Source organism: Salmo trutta, chromosome 24 (assembly GCF_901001165.1).
Source record: "Salmo trutta chromosome 24, fSalTru1.1, whole genome shotgun sequence".
NCBI lineage: Eukaryota > Metazoa > Chordata > Actinopteri > Salmoniformes > Salmonidae > Salmo > Salmo trutta.
In genome coordinates this window covers 15,175,260-15,193,356 of record NC_042980.1, presented here as the reverse complement: position 1 = coordinate 15,193,356, position 18,097 = coordinate 15,175,260, and the positions used below count along the sequence as shown (strand labels likewise).

The window sequence follows — 18,097 nt, the reverse complement described above, 5'->3', positions numbered from 1 at the left end:
GGGTTAGGGGAGGGTTTGGCCGGCCGCGATGTCCTTGCCTCATTGTGCTCTAATGACTACTTGTGGCGGGCCGGGTGCCTGCAAGCTAACTTCGGTCATCAGTTTGACAGTGTTTCCTACGACACATTGGTGCGACTGGCTTCCTGGTTAAGCGAGCAGTGTGTCAAGAAGCAGTGTGGCTTGGCTCTCGACCTTCGCCGAGTCCGATGAGACAAGATCGTAACTACAAATTGGATATCACTAAAAAGGGATTAACGCCATGGGCCAGTAAAGTTTGAATACATTGGCCATACAGTCAATCCAGCATGTCTTCTGCCGCGTTCAATACAACTGGGAACTCGGAAATCTCAGACAGGGAGTTCAAGACAACTGGGAACTTGGATAAAACTAGCTCCGACTGGGAAAATAATTTTGAACGGTCATCCAACTCGGAATTCCAAGTCAGAATATTGGGCCTCTTTCTAGCAAAAACAGGTTTAGATGTTTTTGCTAATATATTTAGAAATAAAAACGGAAATATCACATTTACTTAAGTATTCAGACCCTTTACTTAGTACTTTGTTGAAGCACCTTTGGCAGTGATTACAGCCTCGAGTCTTCTTGGGTATGACGCTATAAGATTGGCATACCTGTATTTTGAGAGTTTCTCTAATTATTCTCTGCAGATCCTCTCAAGCTCTGTCAGGTTGGATGGGGAGCGTTGCAGCACAGTTATTTTCAGATCTCTCCAGAGATGTTTGATTGGGTTCAATTCGGAGCTCTGGCTGGGCCACTCAAGGACATTCAGACACTTGTCCCGAAGCCACACCTGCGTTGTCTAGGCTGTGTGCTTAGGGTCGTTGTCCTATTGGAAGGTGAACCTTCAACCCAGTCAGAGGTCCTGAGTGCTCTGGAGCAGATTTTCATCAAGGATCTCTGTACTTTTCTCCGTTCAGCTTTCACTCGATCCTGACTAGTCTCCCAATCCCTGCCACTGGAAAAAATCTCCACAACATGATGCTGCCACCACCATGCTACACCGAAGGGATGGTGCCAGGTTGTCTCTACACGTGAAGCTTGGCATTCAGGCCAAAGAGTTCAATCTTGGTTTCATCAGACCAGAGAATCTTGTTTCTCATGATCTGAGAGTCCTTTAGGTGCCTTTTGGAAAAATCCAAGCTGGCTGTCATGTGTCTTTTACTGAGGAGTGGCTTCTGTCTGGCCACTATACCATAAAAGCCTGATTGATGGAGTGCTGCAGAGATGTTTGTCCCTCTGAAAGGTTTTCCCATCCCCACAGAGGAACTCTGGAGCTCTGTCAGAGTGACCATCGGGTTCTTGGTCACCTCCCTTACCAAGCCCCTTCTCCCCTGATTGGTCAGTTTGGCCGGGCGGACAGCTTTAGGAAGAGCCTTGGTGGTTCGAAACTTCTACCATTTAAGAATGATGCAGTTCTTGGGGAGTTCTTGTGTTCTTGGGGACCTTCAATGCTGCAGAGATGTTTTTGTACTCTTCCTCAGATCTGTTCCTCAACACAATCCTGTGTCTGAGCTCTACGGACAATTCCTTTGACCTCATGGCTTGGTTTTTGCTCTGACATGCACCGTCAACTGTGGGACCTTATATAGACAGATGTGTGCCTTTCCAAATCATGTCCAATCAATTGAATTTACCACAGGTGGACTCCAATCAAGTTGTAGAAACATCTCAAGGATGATCAGTGGAAACCTGAGCTCAATTTCGAGTCTCATAGCAAAGGGTCTGAATATTATGCAAATAAGGTATTCCTGTTTATTATTTTGAATACATTTGCAAAAAATTCTAAAAACTGTTTTTGCTTTGTCATTATGGGGAATTGTGTGTAGATTGATGAGGAAATGTTTTTATTTAATCCATTTTAGTATAAGGCTGTAACGTAACAAAATCCAGAAAAGGTCAAGGGGTCTGAATACTTTCCTTAGGCACTGTATCTCCAGTGCTTGACTTATGGCTTTGCATATGACTGCCATACACACCACTCGGGCTCCCGTGTGTCGCAGCGCAGCGGTCTAAGGCACTGCATCTCAGTGCTAGAGGCATCACTACAGACACCCTGGTTCAAATCCTGGCTGTATAACAACCAGCTGTGATTTGGGAGTCCCACTGGGCGGTGCGCAATTGGCCCAGCGTCTTCCGGGTTTGGCTGGTGTAGGCCATCATTGTAAATAAGAATTTGTTCTTAACTGACTTGCCAAGTTAAATAAAACCAAAAAAATGCGCTATTCTGTTTTTCTTTGTTGCCCACATCTTCAATATTTCATTATTTAAATAATAAGTGTCTTAACCATGGAGGATCATTTTATATCCAGTGTTTAAGTAAACGTTTTTCAAAATGAAGTGAAAAGTATTCAATGAGGTGAAGTGGGCGGAGTGCTGATTTGCACGTGGAGTTTGGCAAAAGGGGGCATGATTTGTTGACATAATTGTAATCCAAACCCAACCTTCATTTACTGATTGTTATGCAGTGAATTTCCAAAAGCCGTTTTAGAAGACACTGACTGACTTTATAACCAAAATGATCCTATTTACACTTTGTAGCCAATTTTGACACTGCAATAAATGTTTATGGTTCATATCGATGCCACAAAGACCGTTTTCAAAGGGGTACCTTGCTTTTTATGGTCAGCCGCTCTTTAACTATTCAAATGTCTTGCACTTTTATGGGCTGATTGTTTAGAAATGGAGGTATGGGGTAGCCAAATTAGCCTACCCCGCGTGAGTAACTTTGTGTCCAATTACTTTGCACTTAGTACAACAACATGCTCATATGGCAACACGTTGCAGTTTGGAGGAGCCATTACGAGTTTACGACATTTTTTTTTTCACCGACACGAAGTCCCCTGTCACGTGGTGAAGCCAGCTTGGCCTACGTTACAGTGTATGCGGTATTATGTGGAGTCACATAAAACCGACCCTGGATCTGCTGTTAGGGGCACGTTTGCGTGGCGTCTGACGTCATAAGTGGGTCGCGCATGTTCTTCGCTCCTAATATATAAGCAACAATATAGAGGTAATTTTTGTGTCAGTCACAGATGAACTTCGGACAATAATACTGTCCAGGTAAATTGCTTCAGAATTAGTTGTAAACGCCAGTGCTAGCAGAAAAAAGTGTCTTCCTTGATATTGAATCGCGTTTACAATTAAGTGTCTAGCTGAAATAGCGACTGCTAGTTTAAAGTTGCTAGCTAGAACAACGATGGTTAGAACGCTGCAACTTGACATACTTTTGAGTTGGTCAATTTAGTAGCTAATTAGGTAGCTTTCCCCTTCGCTGTAAGGTCGAATTGGCTAGCGAGTTATGTCGCTTGATATTGAACACTTCATTCCATGAGCCAAGCCCTAGTTAGCTATCTAAATTAGCTTTTGCATGCTAACTAGTACTTAGCTAACTCCAGCGCAGTGTGCCGTCTAGACATTTGGTTGACTATGTCACAGTGCATTTAGTTTTTCTGTGCAATGTGAACGGTACCGTCAACCAACTTAGGAAATGCATCATAAATTAAACTAGGTAATGTGTTGCTAGCTTCATAGCAACTCGTGGTCGAGAGAAATTTCAAAAGTCAGTGCGGTGCGTCTGCTGTAGTTAGCTTATTCGAGGCTTAGCTAGAGCCTATACATTCCAAAATAGTAAATTGTTCTGTTACTGTGCCTTTGGACACGCATCGAACTGTTGTGTGCTCGCTTCAAAACATACGCTACGCTCTTTATGAATCCTGGACAGGTAAACAAATGCGTCATGGGACCCACTTTGGGATTAGCTAGCTAATGTATGTAATTTAGCCAATATGTCAATCAAGAATAATGCTTTCAAAAGTTGGTAACGTTATCGATCTTGAGTCCCACACTCAAGTGAATTTACAGTGTCAGTAAATTGGACACACCCATGCATTGTCATAGCTCCCCTCCTTGCACAATAATGGGTTGCTTATATTTTGTTTCGATAGCTAATCTCAGTCAACATTCCTAACAGTACATTTTTGTCAGCAGGTGAAGAGAGTCCACTGGGGGACTTCAAAATCAGAGGACTCTAAAAAGACTGACTTCATTTGGTCCTCAACATGGGGGTTGTAATATCCCGGTTTAGGGTATGTATTGCATAACCTGTGTTTTCCTCTTGGTGATATGTATCACAGTAGGTTGGTGGCATCTTAATTGGGGAGGATGGGCTTGTGGAAAAAGTGGAATTGTATAAAATCCAACAAATACATGGCTTCAGTGTGTTTGATTCCATTCGCTCTGTTCCAGCCATTATTGTGAGCCGTCCTCCCCTCATCAGCCTCCACTGATATGTATAGATTGAATATGCCCTAAATTATTAAATATCTATTTTTAGGAACTGTCAGCTCTCAGCCTACTGTTTAGTTAGAATAGTAGAATACACAAGGTGCAATTTTTGAAATTTGGTTGTGCGTCAGCAGTTTTTTGCTGATGTTGGTCACTCAATTACCCATGTCAGCTTAAAAAAAATTAGATTGGGAAGTTAGTCTAGTCAGTTATCTAAACTTGTAGTAATCATGGCCTTATACCGACCGGGCACGTGGGGCCCAGACCTCCAGGGGACCCCATTGATTTCTATTTTTATTTTTGTCATTCTCTCAGATGACATATTAAAGGAAAAATCCACAGAAAACAACTAATTCCTATCATTTACAGTATTACAAAACACTAATATGGGAGGACAGTATATTTTGTAAACAAATGTTTCATTTTATCGTTATAAGGTTGGTAGCAACGTGAAAATTCTTGTGGAAATCTGTTGCAGCTGAAGTTTACTACAAAACCGCCAATGCTCTCTATGGGCTAGCTAGCTAGGTACGTAGCCACACGCAATGATACCAAACTCAATATCTGCACGTGAAGTAGCTAGTTAGCTGTAAAATCATCTAAACAAACTGCACTGTTAATTTAGGAATCTACATTCTCACCATGTTCAACCTGCATTATGACATGGGCCAGTATTGAAATCTGACATGTATGATAAATGTTTTTGGGATCTCAGTCCTATTCCTGTTTACTTCCAGTGTAGTGAGCGCAGCCTTATCGTAATGCTACGTCATACTGGCCCAATTGCTGCCTGCTTAAACGGCAATAGCTCAGATACACACACAAAATGACCCAGGGAATCGGTAGTTCATCGACCAGAGATGCACAATCTTTACTTTAACATGGCATAAGTCATTGCAAAATTTGTGGAATTGCAGGAAATTAGATGTAAAACTGAGCTTTATTATAATTTTTTGCTTTAAAACTTTCTCTACGCCCCATGGAAAAAAATGTGTAGAATTGCAGGAAAGGGACTTTAAAACAAAAAAATATCCTGGGGGAGAGCGACCAAATTTCACTTAGGGGCTGGTACTAGTATAACGCATTTAGCTAAGAGTGAAGTAGTTTACCTGCATAAATCAGTTGACTGCATGTGTGGGTATGGCTGTGGGGTACGCAGTCCCGCGAGCCACTGCAGGCCCTCGTGAGTTCAAAATGTGTGGCCCCCACCCCCATCAAAGTTGCCCAACCCTGCTATAGAATGTATGGTGTAACTTGTATGACATTTTAAATAGTGCAGTGTTAAAGAAGTGCTCTGCAATGCTCACAAACACAAGATGTATTATGCATAATCCGCTGTGGTATTATTGACATTACTGAATATCTTTCATTGGATGTTAAATCGTGAAAGGGAATAGTTGACTCGGTCTGTCTACATTGCTTGGCAGTGCATATGTCTGAAATAACACTGTCATTTTCTTCTAGTATAGAGGAGAATGTGTGGGTGATACTCATTGGCCAATATGTAATTCAAGTCCAGTGATTGTTCACTTTTTGGAGCTCTGTTTAGTGCAATATGTCCATACATGGGACAGGAAATATACAAAAACCTCTTGCTTTCACATGTTATGGCTTTGCTATTTAGCACTTCCTAAAAACAAATGCTGTTTTAAGGGGTAATGGACAATAGCATTGTTATCATGTCAAAAGGATAATGGTAAATTTAATGATGAGTGGAAATGCAAGTGCTTTTGAATGAAAGGTTTGTTCATCACAAGTATTTGTTTAATACTACAATGACGCAATACTTCTCTTGCATTTCTCCAAGAGAAGCAACAATCTGCACATATCTAGATTTTAGATGCACTATTGTAAAGTGGTTGTTCCACAGGATATCATAAGGTGAATGTACCATTTTGTAAGTCGCTCTGGGTAAGAGCGTCTGCTAAATGACTTAAATGTAAATGTAGATGAATGGACAGTACTATTTTTCACACAAGTTGTGTTCTGACTGTGAACATTTGGTGGGAACATGCAGTACTTTGAACTTACGCAAACTGGAAGACAATGTAGGGACCCTCAAAATTCCAGAAAATAAGCCTATGCTTCAATGGTCATAACCTATGGGATGGTACCCTGCTTTCTTAAAACTGAACTCACCGCAAGTCTTCAATCTCTAATTGTATCTCATTTTATTTTTCTTTGAACAGACTAAGCCATCAACTGTAGAGGTCTTGGAAGGAATTGATAAGGTATGTGTTTCTGCTCTTTGAGAATTATATTTAGCCTCTGAGAGGCTACACTCCCTCAAGATGGTGTTGATCAAGAGTATTTTGGGAACTTGCTCTAGACTAGAGATTGACCTTGTTACATTATACGGACGCTGTCTCGCTCGAGGTTTAGGTCACTGGAACTCATGTCCAGTAGAATGACACATGTTTCCTAGCACCAGCGGAGGATAGGTCGCTACGCTGGCCAACAACTGATATTTTTGGGGTGAGGTTAATCAACACCGAGAACCAAAGGCGTTTCCTTTCCGTCTAAATATAAAGGAAAGACAAGTTGGTAATGCAGTCTGATTTAAGCCTGCATAGAATAAATAGGCTTTTGTCAAGATCACAAGAGGAAGGATGGAAAAGTCCTATGTTTCCAAATGTTACGCCACAGTCCAGGTTCCAACACTGCTATTGTATTGATGTTTGGCTTTATGCTGGTTGTTTATGTATTCATCATACACACGAGGTACAGTATTGACATAATTGTAGCCATAGGGTTATGTTGGATAACTAAAAGTTCTGATATTAGTATTATAATTGGGAAATACTAAACTTCTTTTGTCAGTGTATATAGTGAGAGAGACCTGGGCTATATTCAATGTGTTTTTTTGGTTTAATTGTATTTTTTGTTTTTGAGCAAAATGATCATTGTTTTTTACAGGACATCCAGGCTTGTGAGGAATGTCAAGAAGTGTATCAAAAACAGTTGAAGTTATGGGTGTGGAGACTGCTTCAGTACTCATCTCTTCTTTACTTGATGGCCAGCATAATTGTGTATCTTTGGTACCTTCCTGAACAGATGATTGGAAAGGTCATATTGGTCCTTCCTTTTGTAGTATTTCCACTATTGTAAGTATAGCTGTTTAAAAACATTTCTAAAGAAATGGATTGCTATAACTACTAATAGTTTGTTACTGAACCTGCAATTGAGGTTCTAATTGTTCTTTCAACAGTGTATGGCTCCTTCGAAAGGGGCTGCTCACTCTTTTTAAAAGAAGAACAGAAAAAAACAGTATGTGCTTTGAACTTTATTTACCTCTGCCTCATCATTATGACACCGCTGCTAATCTCTGTTATCTATACGTAGTCTTGTTTTTTTTACTGCGTTGTTGGTTAGGGGCTCGTAAGTAAGCATTTCACTAAGGTCTGCTACATCTGTTGTATTTGGCGTGTGTGACTAATACAATTTTATTTGACATTCTGCTTTTTGTGTAATCACTCAAATTACGTTTTTTTGTTTCAGATGAAAAATTGGAGGACCTCAAATCACAAAAACGAAAAATGGTAAATTCACTTTTTTCACAGGGTTGCTTTTGATTGGATGAACATCGTCTAGGCTGCAATTAGAATCCACCATAGCTGATCCCTTGTCTTTAAAAGGGTGAAAAACAATGTGGATCCCCTAATCATTTGTGAAGGTGTAATATGAAAGCGCTGAGATGTCTGCACTTCAAAAAATCCTTATCCATTTTTACATCCTGTAACTTATTTCAAGTGGGCTTAATCTGGCATTTTCCTCTATATTGAGATGAACACTTACAAGTATTAAGTATTGCAGGAGTCTACATGTGGCGTCTTGCTATTATTGAGCTTTTATAGCACTTTGCTTAAATAATTGCTACACCTAATAAATAATCTAAAATCAATGCAGGCAGCCATTAATTGGCATAAAGACTGTACTTGGTTAAGTACTCTGCTGAAAGAAAAGTGCTAGAAGGAAATAAATCTGAGAAATTGCTTGTCATCTCATGACTAATAACTTTCAATAATTATGGCTGATGGATTTTCACACTCCATTATTGAAGTAGTGTGTGTAATTCTTATTTTTTCGTAAACAATTAGCAATATTTGGTATTTCCCTGAAATGAAGTTGCTCAAACACCTGGCTGCTCTATTGGTTGCCGAGCTGAGGAGCGTCGTGCAGCATGGCAAAATGTTTATGCAGTACATAAAACGGTGGTCATAGTTTGCATTAACTTCTTTGGTGTAATATCGCAAACTGACAGGGCTGTTTTACCATTAAAGATTCCAGCTTTAAAGGCCCAATGCAGTCCAAATTAATTTCTCTATTTTATATCAGATTGTACATCTGATGAAACTAAGACTGTAAAAGTCTTAGTTTAAACATTTTTATCAGCGTTATTTCCTGATTAGTTGCTTGTTGAAAATACAATCTACACAGGACCTTCCAATCAGCAGTTTTTCATTGGCGGGAGTTTCTGCTTTCCATGGTGACATCACCATGCAGTAAATTGGTTAATAAAAAAATTATATATTTTTTAATTTAACCTTTTAACTAGGCAAGTCAGTTTCCGTAATTTCCGGACTATAAGCCGCTACTTTTTTCCCACGCTTTGAACCTCGCGGCTTAAACAATGACGCGGCTAATATATGGATTTTTCCCGCTTTCAAATAAAAATAAATAAAAAAAAAACACATTCTGTGAGGTGCTCAGTTTTTTGGCCGCATGAAGCATTCATTAGACCAATGAAATTGCCGAACGGGTTAAGGTCAAACAACTTTTTTGTTTACTGTTTAGATTAAATCGAGCGCACTCATCATTCTGATTACGGTAGTCATTTTGTCACCCTCATCATGGCAAAGACGCAGAGAAATGCATATGATGCAGCTTTCAAGTTGAAGGCGATTGATCTGGCTGTTGGAAAAGGAAATAGAGCTGCTGCACGGGTGCTTGGTCTGGAGCAATGACTTTCTTGGTAGGCTACTGTTTACTGCAAATTTTGTATTTTTTGTTACAAGCCGTGTTTTCGTTAAAGCCTGTGTAAAGTTCATTTGTTTCAATGTACCGGTAGGCACCTGCGGCTTATAGACGTGCGGCTTATTTATGTTCAAAATAATAAAAAAAAAAAAATTCAGTCGGTTTGGCTTATATTCAGGTGCGCTTAATAGTCTGGAATTTACGGTAAACAAATTCTTATTTTCAATGACAGCCTAGGAACAGTGGGTTAACTGCCTTGTTCATGGGCAGAACGACAGATTTTTTTTCCTTGTCAGGCCCCCAAATTTGCTACACTCTTTAATTCCTGTGGTCGCAACCTCGACTGAGCTATATCCTTGGCCCAATGCTAACCACTAGGCTACCTGCCGCCCCACTATACAAAGATTTCCAAACCTCTCTGCCAACAGCTAGTTTTTGGTTTTCCCCCTCCCCATCAAACCAGTCCCAGATAGCCCTAGCAAAATTATTTGAGCAATAGTTTTGCTAAAAAGCAATTTTTGCCAATTTTTTTTTAATGGAAATCTATCACAGTAAGGTACTAAATTGGTACCCAGAAATGATTTAATATTGAAGTAAAAAAAAATGGCTGCATTGGGCTTTTTTAAAGGATGTAGGCTTACTACTGGCACTTTTATTCTCAACCTTCAACATTGCAGTGATAAAATGTCGGTCTGGCTGCCATTTTGACTTTTGTAGGTAGCTCATCTTGTGGAGTTTCATAAGACTGGAGAAGAAACATCTAGTTGAGAATATCAACATAGTCCTGACTTCAAACACCAACGCATCATATTGATATGTTTAACATTTTTCCAGGCATTGTAAAGACTTGGGCCTGTATCCACAAAGCTTCTCAGAGTAGGAGTGCTGATCTAGCATCAGTTTTGTCTTTTAGATCATAATGAATAAGATTTGTATGAACAGATCTTAGATCAGCACGCCTACTCTGAGACACATTGTGTTTATGGGCCCTGATCTGTGCAGATGCATGACAGGATAGATGTGGGTCGTAGGACCCACCTGTTTTTAAAGCAGTTCATTATTTCAAGAAATCAATTAGTGTGTTCACTTGCTCTTTTTAATTTGATTAATGTTGATATGGAACGTACGACATTAGGCATCATTGATGTCTTCATTACTCATTGGATTTGAACAGAATTAAATGTATGGAATGGTGACATGTCATAACATCATTAGTCAATTAACAGATCAAACATAAGCGTCTTGAATTGAAACCTGCGTAGTCAAAGGGGTTAACTGGAACACCAATCCTTGCTTCAATACTCCAATGCTTGCCTGAAGACGAATACTATGTTTTGATAGTTTTTATTTGATTTTTTTTTTTTAAATAACCCAAACAGGTGTAACAAATCAACCTGACTTTCAATTTATGGTTTATTTGCCCTTTTCATTTACATTGAAAATATGAACTGCTTTTGTCCAACAGCTTCTAGAGGTGATGGAGACTGAAACGTATAAAACCGCAAAAATTATTCTGGAGAGATTTGATCCTGATTCAAAGACAAAGGTGAGTATTCCATCTTCCTCTGAGCCCACTAATTCTTTGAATACCCCCCCTCCAAACGCTCTTAACCGCTAGTCTACCTACCGCTATAATTAACCTTGAAAGTATCCTTCTTAACCTTAACCTTGAAAGTATCCTTAACCTTGAAAGTATCCTTCTTCCTCTTGTTTCCAATTTGAAGGTGCCAGAATCCATTCCAAGTGGAACACCTATGACTCCAAAACCCGGCCAAGGTAATATAGTTGGCTAGATATATTAAGGCCTTTCATGTGCTTGCGTTGCATACCACTGATAAACATAATCCCTGCATTGTTTCCTCCATTAGAACTCCGTCAGCGCCATGTCACTCCTCGGCCCCCGGTGGCGGTGACTCCTGCTGCAGCACGTTCTCTTCTGGCACCAGGGGCCACCCATGCAGGACCGCCCCTCCACTCAGCTCCTGGAGGACCCCCAGAGAGAATCCTGTCTGCTGAGGCTGCTCAGCAGAGCTTGATGAAGAGGCCCATGACCCCTGGCACACCTGTTCCAGGAGTTGGTGAGTTAGATGCACGCGGGGACCACATCATAATGTGGTCGATTTTAAGGTGATTTGCCCATCCCTGTCTCACCAGTCCTTCAGGGATGGGACTCTTTTTGTCTTGTTTTATTTTCTTTTTTTTTTACAGTACAGGTATGACAGTTTGTTTTACAAATGGTAGTTATGACCAATTAAGTGTAGTATTTGAATCCGTTATGGTAGGGTTTGCTGTAAAACAAACCGAAGGTCAAGCTTGCTCCAGAGAAGAGGCAATAATGGTTAACAAAGTCAATAGGTGTGAAATTGTACTTAGATTTTAGGACCATTTTCAGCATAAAATTTGTTCCAATAAAATTTTTTTAAATGTATTTTCATTAAGATTTCTCACAACCAAGGGTGATTCCAAAAAAGACCGGACACTAGCCAGGTTTCCATCAAACCTTTTTATGCGAGTGAAGTACATGTAGGATTAAAAAGAAGTCATGACAGGCCTGAAGGAAACAGCAGACTTGTCGTTAAACTTTCCAAATGTAGACAAAACAAAATGCGCTTGACAAGGTGGCGTCTTTTTGTCTGTAAAATGTATTATGCAAGAAATGGTGTTAGAAATGCCTTAATGCGCATATATTGATATATTATATGGAAGTGAACTTGGAGTCACGCGATATGTTGTGTGGTACTCACACTACAACTCAGGAATGCTTTTTCATTATTAGTGTAACCGATGTGAAATGACTAGTTAGTTAGCGGTGGTGTGCGCTAATAACGTTTCAATCGGGTGACGTCACTCGCTCTGAGACCTGAAGTAGTTGTTCTCCTTGCACGGCAAAGGCCGCGTCTTTTGTGGCGCGATGGGTAACGATGCTTCGTGGGTGTCAGTTGTTGATGTGTGCAGAGGGTCCCTGGTTCAACCCAGGTTGGGGTGAGGAGAGGGACGGAAGCTATACTGTTATTAGGCTACAGATGAAATTATACTGAACAAAAATATAAACGCAACAAGTGAAGTGTTGGTTTCATGAGCTGAAATAAATGATTACAGAAATTTTCCATATGCACAAAAAGCTTAATTTCTCTCAAATTGGGCACAAATTTGTTTACATCCCTATTAGTGAGACTTCCCATTGCCAAGATAATCCAACCACCTGACAGGTGTGGCATATCAAGAGCTGATTAAACTGCATGATCATTACACAGGTGCACCTTGTGCTGAGGACAAAAGGCCACTCTAAAATGTGCAGTTTTGTCACACAACACAATGCCACACTTTTGAAGTCGCGTGCAATTGGCATGCTGACTGCAGGAATGTCCGCCAGAGCTCTTCCCAGAGAATTTAATGGTAGTCTTTCTACCATAAGCTGCCTACAATGTCGTTTTTAGAGAATTTGGCAGTACGTCCAACCAGCCTCTCAACTGCAGACAACGTGTAACCAAGCCAGCCCAGGACCTCCACATCCGGCATCTTCACATGCGGGATTGTCTGAGACCAGCCAACAGGACAGCTGATGAAACTGAGCAGTATTTCTGTCTGTAATAAAGCCCTTTTGTGGGGGGAAAAAACTAATTCTGATTGGCTATGCCCTCCCATGGTTGCGCTCCTGCCCAGTCATGTGAAATCCGCTGTTGGCTAGAGCACATGTGCGAAGACCAGCGTGGGCTCATTTGCTTTCCAACACATTTGTTGTGACAACCAGTAGTGGAGTTGAAAATACGATTTGAAACCATTTAACTTGTATTTGTATTTTCTTATTAGGTACATAGGAATTTAAGCGCAGAAGTAATTTTTATGTGCACTGCATCAACACGCACAACCATTTATCCACAACAAGTCCGTTTGATGGGTCATCTCTTTCGAAAACGCCTATGTAGTTTTTATGCAGATTTTACAACATTAAAATCTGTCGCCCATTGGATGGAAACCTAGCTACTGTCAGTTTATGTTAAGTGTATATTTACTCTTATGTAAACATGCGGTCTGGCCTTGGACACTTCATAGGAAATGCGAAAGAGGGCAAACCGTTAAAGACTGTTTGCTTTCCCAGAGAAAGCAACATGGTGTAATTGCCATGTGGAATGCCAACTGAGGTGTACAAGAGCCAAGATCACTTTAACTATGATTAATTAGGTAGGCCGGCATTTGTTCTCTGGGCATTGGTACTGAAATCTTACTAAATGCCTTTCTAATGCCAGGTAAAATTGCGTTTGGCATGGGCACACCATGCAAATGTTTCATATGGCTCGAAACTCAGGCACTTTTGTGGTAAATTGAAAGTGAAAAGCAATTTGATAGAAAGAGTCACCACAGAGTTTCCATATGTTGGTAAATGAATAAGCAGCAGGAAGCTGAGACTTTGCCAAGTCTCCCAGAAATGACCAGTCATCTTCCTATGATTGCTCTTGATGTTAGATTATATTAATTACTGCTCAGCAACACAGCAGGGATTCTCGTTCAAGTGCTTTGCAAGTGAGATCCATTTCCAAGTCATTATTAAAACCTGTCCATATCAACCGTTTATCATGGTCCTCTGCCGCTAACTGTAGATGTGTCTGATTTCTTCTCCTCTGGCGCATTGTGACACAATTTGTGTTTTCAGACCACAGACTTTGTGCAGCTAATGTGCATGTGTGTCTGCCATAACAGGAATGCACCCTCCAGGTCCACCCTTGGCCAGACCTGTTCTCCCCCGGGATAGAGGCACCATGGACAGGGTCATTGAGTACTTTGTTGGCGATGGCCCTCAGAATAGGTAAACTGTAGCTTCCGCTTGAGTGTCACCCAAATATTTGCTTTTGGAAATTAAATGTATTTGTGCAGATGTAAACGCTATAGGAATTTACAATGAAATGTATTTCTAGTGACAATTGCTACATTTTAAAAACAGCAAAATTATCTTTATTAATTTCATTGCATGTATGCATTCTAACAGATTATTTTCTCTCTCCAGATATGCCCTCATATGCCAGCAGTGTCTCACCCATAACGGCATGGCATTAAAAGAGGAATTTGAATATGTTGGTAAGATTTAGAGAAACACGACTCTGTCAGTCTCCATCAAACACTGCGCCTTCATTTGCCCTCTAGCATTTGGCAGTGCCGTATATCATCAGGCTCTTAAAAGCCTCTGCCACTACCAGCCTCTGTAAGCAAAAAGAGCCCATCTAGATTGACTATGCAAACGAGTGTAACCCATCGATCTGATGAGTTTATGCGTCTGACTCAATTCTTCTTGGAATATCATTGGTTTCATTTTCATTATACATGAATCTGTGTCTACGTGGAAGTGTATGACAATCATTCAGTTGACAGTGTGCTTTGGGCATGGTGGTTTATGTGTCTCGTTTCAGCCTTCAGATGTGCATATTGTTATTTCCTGAATCCTGCGAGAAAGACCAGACCCCAAGCCCCCCGACTCTCTGAGGTCACTGCTGAGGCAAAGACGCCCTCACACGCACCCATACCAACATCACCAGCACCCGTAGAACCAGCACCTGTAGAACCAGCACCTGAAGCTGATGAGAGCCCCGCTACTGCAGGTATGTCTCTGCGCAACCTCATCATTTTTGTTCCCAAATATAGATGTTCACACAGCTACTTAGCTCAAGAAGATACTTTTGCATATATAGTATATGTGGACACCACTTCAAATGAGTGATTTCGGCTATTTCAGCTACGCGGGTGTTTAAAATATAGCACACAGCCATGCAATTGCCGTAGACGAACGTTGACAGTAGAATGGCCTTAATGAAGAGCTCGGTGACTTTCAACGTGGCACCGTCATAGGATGCCACCTTACCAACAAGTTAATTTCTGTCCTGCTAGAGCTGCACCGGTCAACTGGAAGTGCTGTTATTGTGAAGTGGAAACGTCCAGGAGCAACAACGGCTCCACTGTGAAGTGGTAGGCCACACAAGCTCACAGAACGGGCCCATTGAGTGCTGAAGCTTGTAAAAATCGTCTGTCCTCGGTTGCAACACTCAATATCGACTTTCAAACTGCCTCTGGAAGCAGCGTCAGCTGTTCGTCGGGAGCTTCATGAAATGGCTTTCCATGGCCGAGCAGCTGCACACAAGCCTAAGATCACCATGCCCAATGCCAAGCATCGGCTGCAGTGGTGTAAAGCTCGCCGCCATTGCACTCTGGAGCAGTGGAAATGCCTTCTCTGGAGTGATGAATCACGCTTCACCATCTGGCAGTCCAACGGACATATCTGGGTTTGGCAGATGCCAGTTGAACGTTACCTGCTCCAATGCATAGTGCCAACTAAAGTTTGGTGGCGGAGGATTAATGGTCTTGGGCTGTTTTTCATGGTTCGGGCTAGGCCCCTTAGTTCCAGTGAAGGGAAATCTTAACGCTACAGCATACAATGACATTCTAGACGATTCTGTGCTTCCAACTTTATGGCAACAGTTTGGGGAATGCCCTTTCCTGTTTCAGCATGACGATGGTCCCATGCACAAACGAGGTCCATGCATAAATGGTTTGTCGATTTGTGTGGAAGAACTTGACTGGCCACCAGCCAGTGATAATTATTTTTTTTTTTAAATCTACCATCCTCTCAGATGTTTTTTAGTAGCCCAAATAAAATAATATTCATACAAATTACACCAACAAAACACAAGCGGATGAACATGCGTTGCAATGTTTCTAAAACGTGTAACTAGGCAGGAGTAATGTGGTATATTGTTTAATTACATTTAACTAAAATATCAATGAGACAAATGTTCACCTGCCGCTTTAACATCTTCGGTGGCCCCCACCCCCACGGGACAGTTGAACTAATGTGATTAGCATGAGGTTCTAAAGTAACAAGAACATTTCCCAGGACACAGACATATCTGATATGGGCAGGAAGCTTTAAGAATTTATCTAACTGCTCTGTTCATTTTACAGTAACTATTACAATGAAATAATACCATGCTATTGTTTGAGGAGAGTGCACGGTTATGTACTTGAAAAATGTAGCAATAAACCAATTAGGCACATTTTGGGCAGACATGATACATTTTGAACAGTATGGTTCATTGGATCAGTCTAAAACGATGCATATACACTGCTGCCATTTAGTGCCCAAAATCCAAATTGTGCCTAAACTGGAATAATACATTGTGGCTTTTCTCTTGTATTTCAAAGATGTAAAAAAAAAAAAAAATGTCTTTATTTTCAGGTCTAATATGTTATATTCTCCTACATTCATTTCACATTTCCACAAACTTCAAAGTGTTTCCTTTCAAATGGTATCACATTTGGCGGGTGGCCGGTGTTCATTTTAGGCCCCTGATAGGAAAGTCTGCCAAATTGTATTCATTGCTTACTTTCTTAAATGCCTGTAAATTGAATTGAACCTCCAATTTTAGTTGCTGAGAAGCAGCCTACTCCCCCAGCTGAAGAGGAGATCCAGGAGTTGGTGACTCTGACCACAGATACTGCCCCAGAAACGGAAGCGCCAGGAACTTCACAATCTCTGCAACTCACCCCAGTGAAGTCAGATGTGGAGCTGGATGTGTCAGCCATGGAGGTTGAATAGAATGTCATTTATGCTAGAGCTATGTACTTTTTTTTTGGGGGGGGGGTTCTTTCTGTTTTTAAAGTAAACTTAATAATGGTTAGACTAATGCTGTGAGGTAGAATGGCAGAATAACAGGCGACGGGTTTGGTATTAACTTAAAGGTATTTTCTTGTCAGTTGTCATGATACCAATATATGAATTTAATGATTGGAATAAAAATGAACAGCCAACGCTTGAGATTTTACATCATGTCCACGGCACTTTCATGAACTGTACTTTCACTTCTATACATTAAGCGACAGCACACTTAGTTCAGCTAGCTAAGCGTTTAACGTTGATGCACATAGTGTGTTCTACATACGCGGATAAGCAATTTCCCACATTACTATTGTATTTGTGACTCGTCTATATCCATGTTGTCTACAGACATGCATGATGATGATGATAACGAGCCAAAATCTAGCTAAGCAGTTTTAGTCGGTGCACATATGTAGAATGAAGGTTCCTTTTTTTTTAAAGTAATTTGCTACATTGTTTTAGAAGTTTGTCTTTTGACTGAATGTCTTACCATGTCTACAGAAGTGCAAAAAATGTCCTGTGTGATGTGAAATATTTTTAGGGGGCAGATATTTATAGATACTACGGTGTACGTTAGTGCCTTTTTAACAGTATTGTCTAGGTTTTGGGTAGTCCTAGTACAATGGGACTAACCACGTTTACACAGTAATAGAACAGTCATAGTAGTTATTTATTGCTTAAAAGGAGAAAAGATGTACTGTTGTCCTCTGCACCTGAGTGCCTTGATGTGTTTTATCTTTCCACTTTGAAATGAATAAAGACTTGAGTCATTGTCAGAATGCATGCGTTTGAAAATGCCAGTTCCATGTGACCATTCTATTGGAGTTCAAGTTTTAATCTCCATTCTCTCAGGCTCCCAGAGTTCAGTGTTGAGAAGGATGTACTGCTGATTTCTGAAGCACCCATTCCAACACTTAACAGGTACACTATATATATATATATAAGAGTGTGGACTCCCCTTCAGATTAGTTGATTCGGCTATTTCAGCTGCACCTGTTGGTGACGGGTGTGTAAAATCGAGCACATGGCCATGCAATCGCCATAGTCAAACATTGGCGGTAGAATGGCCTCACTGAAGCGCTCAGGGACTTTCAATGTGGCACCATCATAGGATGTCACCTTTCCAAATTTCTGCCCTGCTAGAGCTGCCCCGTTCAGCTGTTAGTGCTGTTATTGTGA

At 40.8% G+C, this 18,097-nt stretch overlaps 1 protein-coding gene across 4 annotated transcripts; it reads left to right on the top strand.

Moving 5' to 3' along the window:
• Positions 1 to 2,956: 2,956 nt before the first annotated feature.
• On the top strand, positions 2,957 to 17,699 carry LOC115160776 (endoplasmic reticulum junction formation protein lunapark-A). Of its 4 annotated transcripts, none has more exons than XM_029711178.1 (13): positions 2,957 to 3,078; positions 4,003 to 4,103; positions 6,492 to 6,533; positions 7,219 to 7,406; positions 7,511 to 7,569; positions 7,801 to 7,841; positions 10,742 to 10,822; positions 11,001 to 11,052; positions 11,145 to 11,354; positions 13,975 to 14,080; positions 14,279 to 14,349; positions 14,679 to 14,867; positions 16,689 to 17,699. In XM_029711178.1, exons 2-13 carry the CDS (start codon positions 4,077 to 4,079, stop codon positions 16,856 to 16,858), a joined length of 1,236 nt encoding a protein of 411 aa, XP_029567038.1. In that variant the 5' UTR covers positions 2,957 to 3,078; positions 4,003 to 4,076; the 3' UTR covers positions 16,859 to 17,699. The 4 variants fall into 4 exon arrangements, with proteins under 4 accessions (XP_029567038.1, XP_029567040.1, XP_029567039.1 ...); XM_029711180.1 differs by having other exon boundaries at positions 2,962 to 3,028; positions 4,006 to 4,103; XM_029711179.1 differs by having other exon boundaries at positions 2,980 to 3,078; positions 4,006 to 4,103.
• Positions 17,700 to 18,097: the final 398 nt, after the last annotated feature.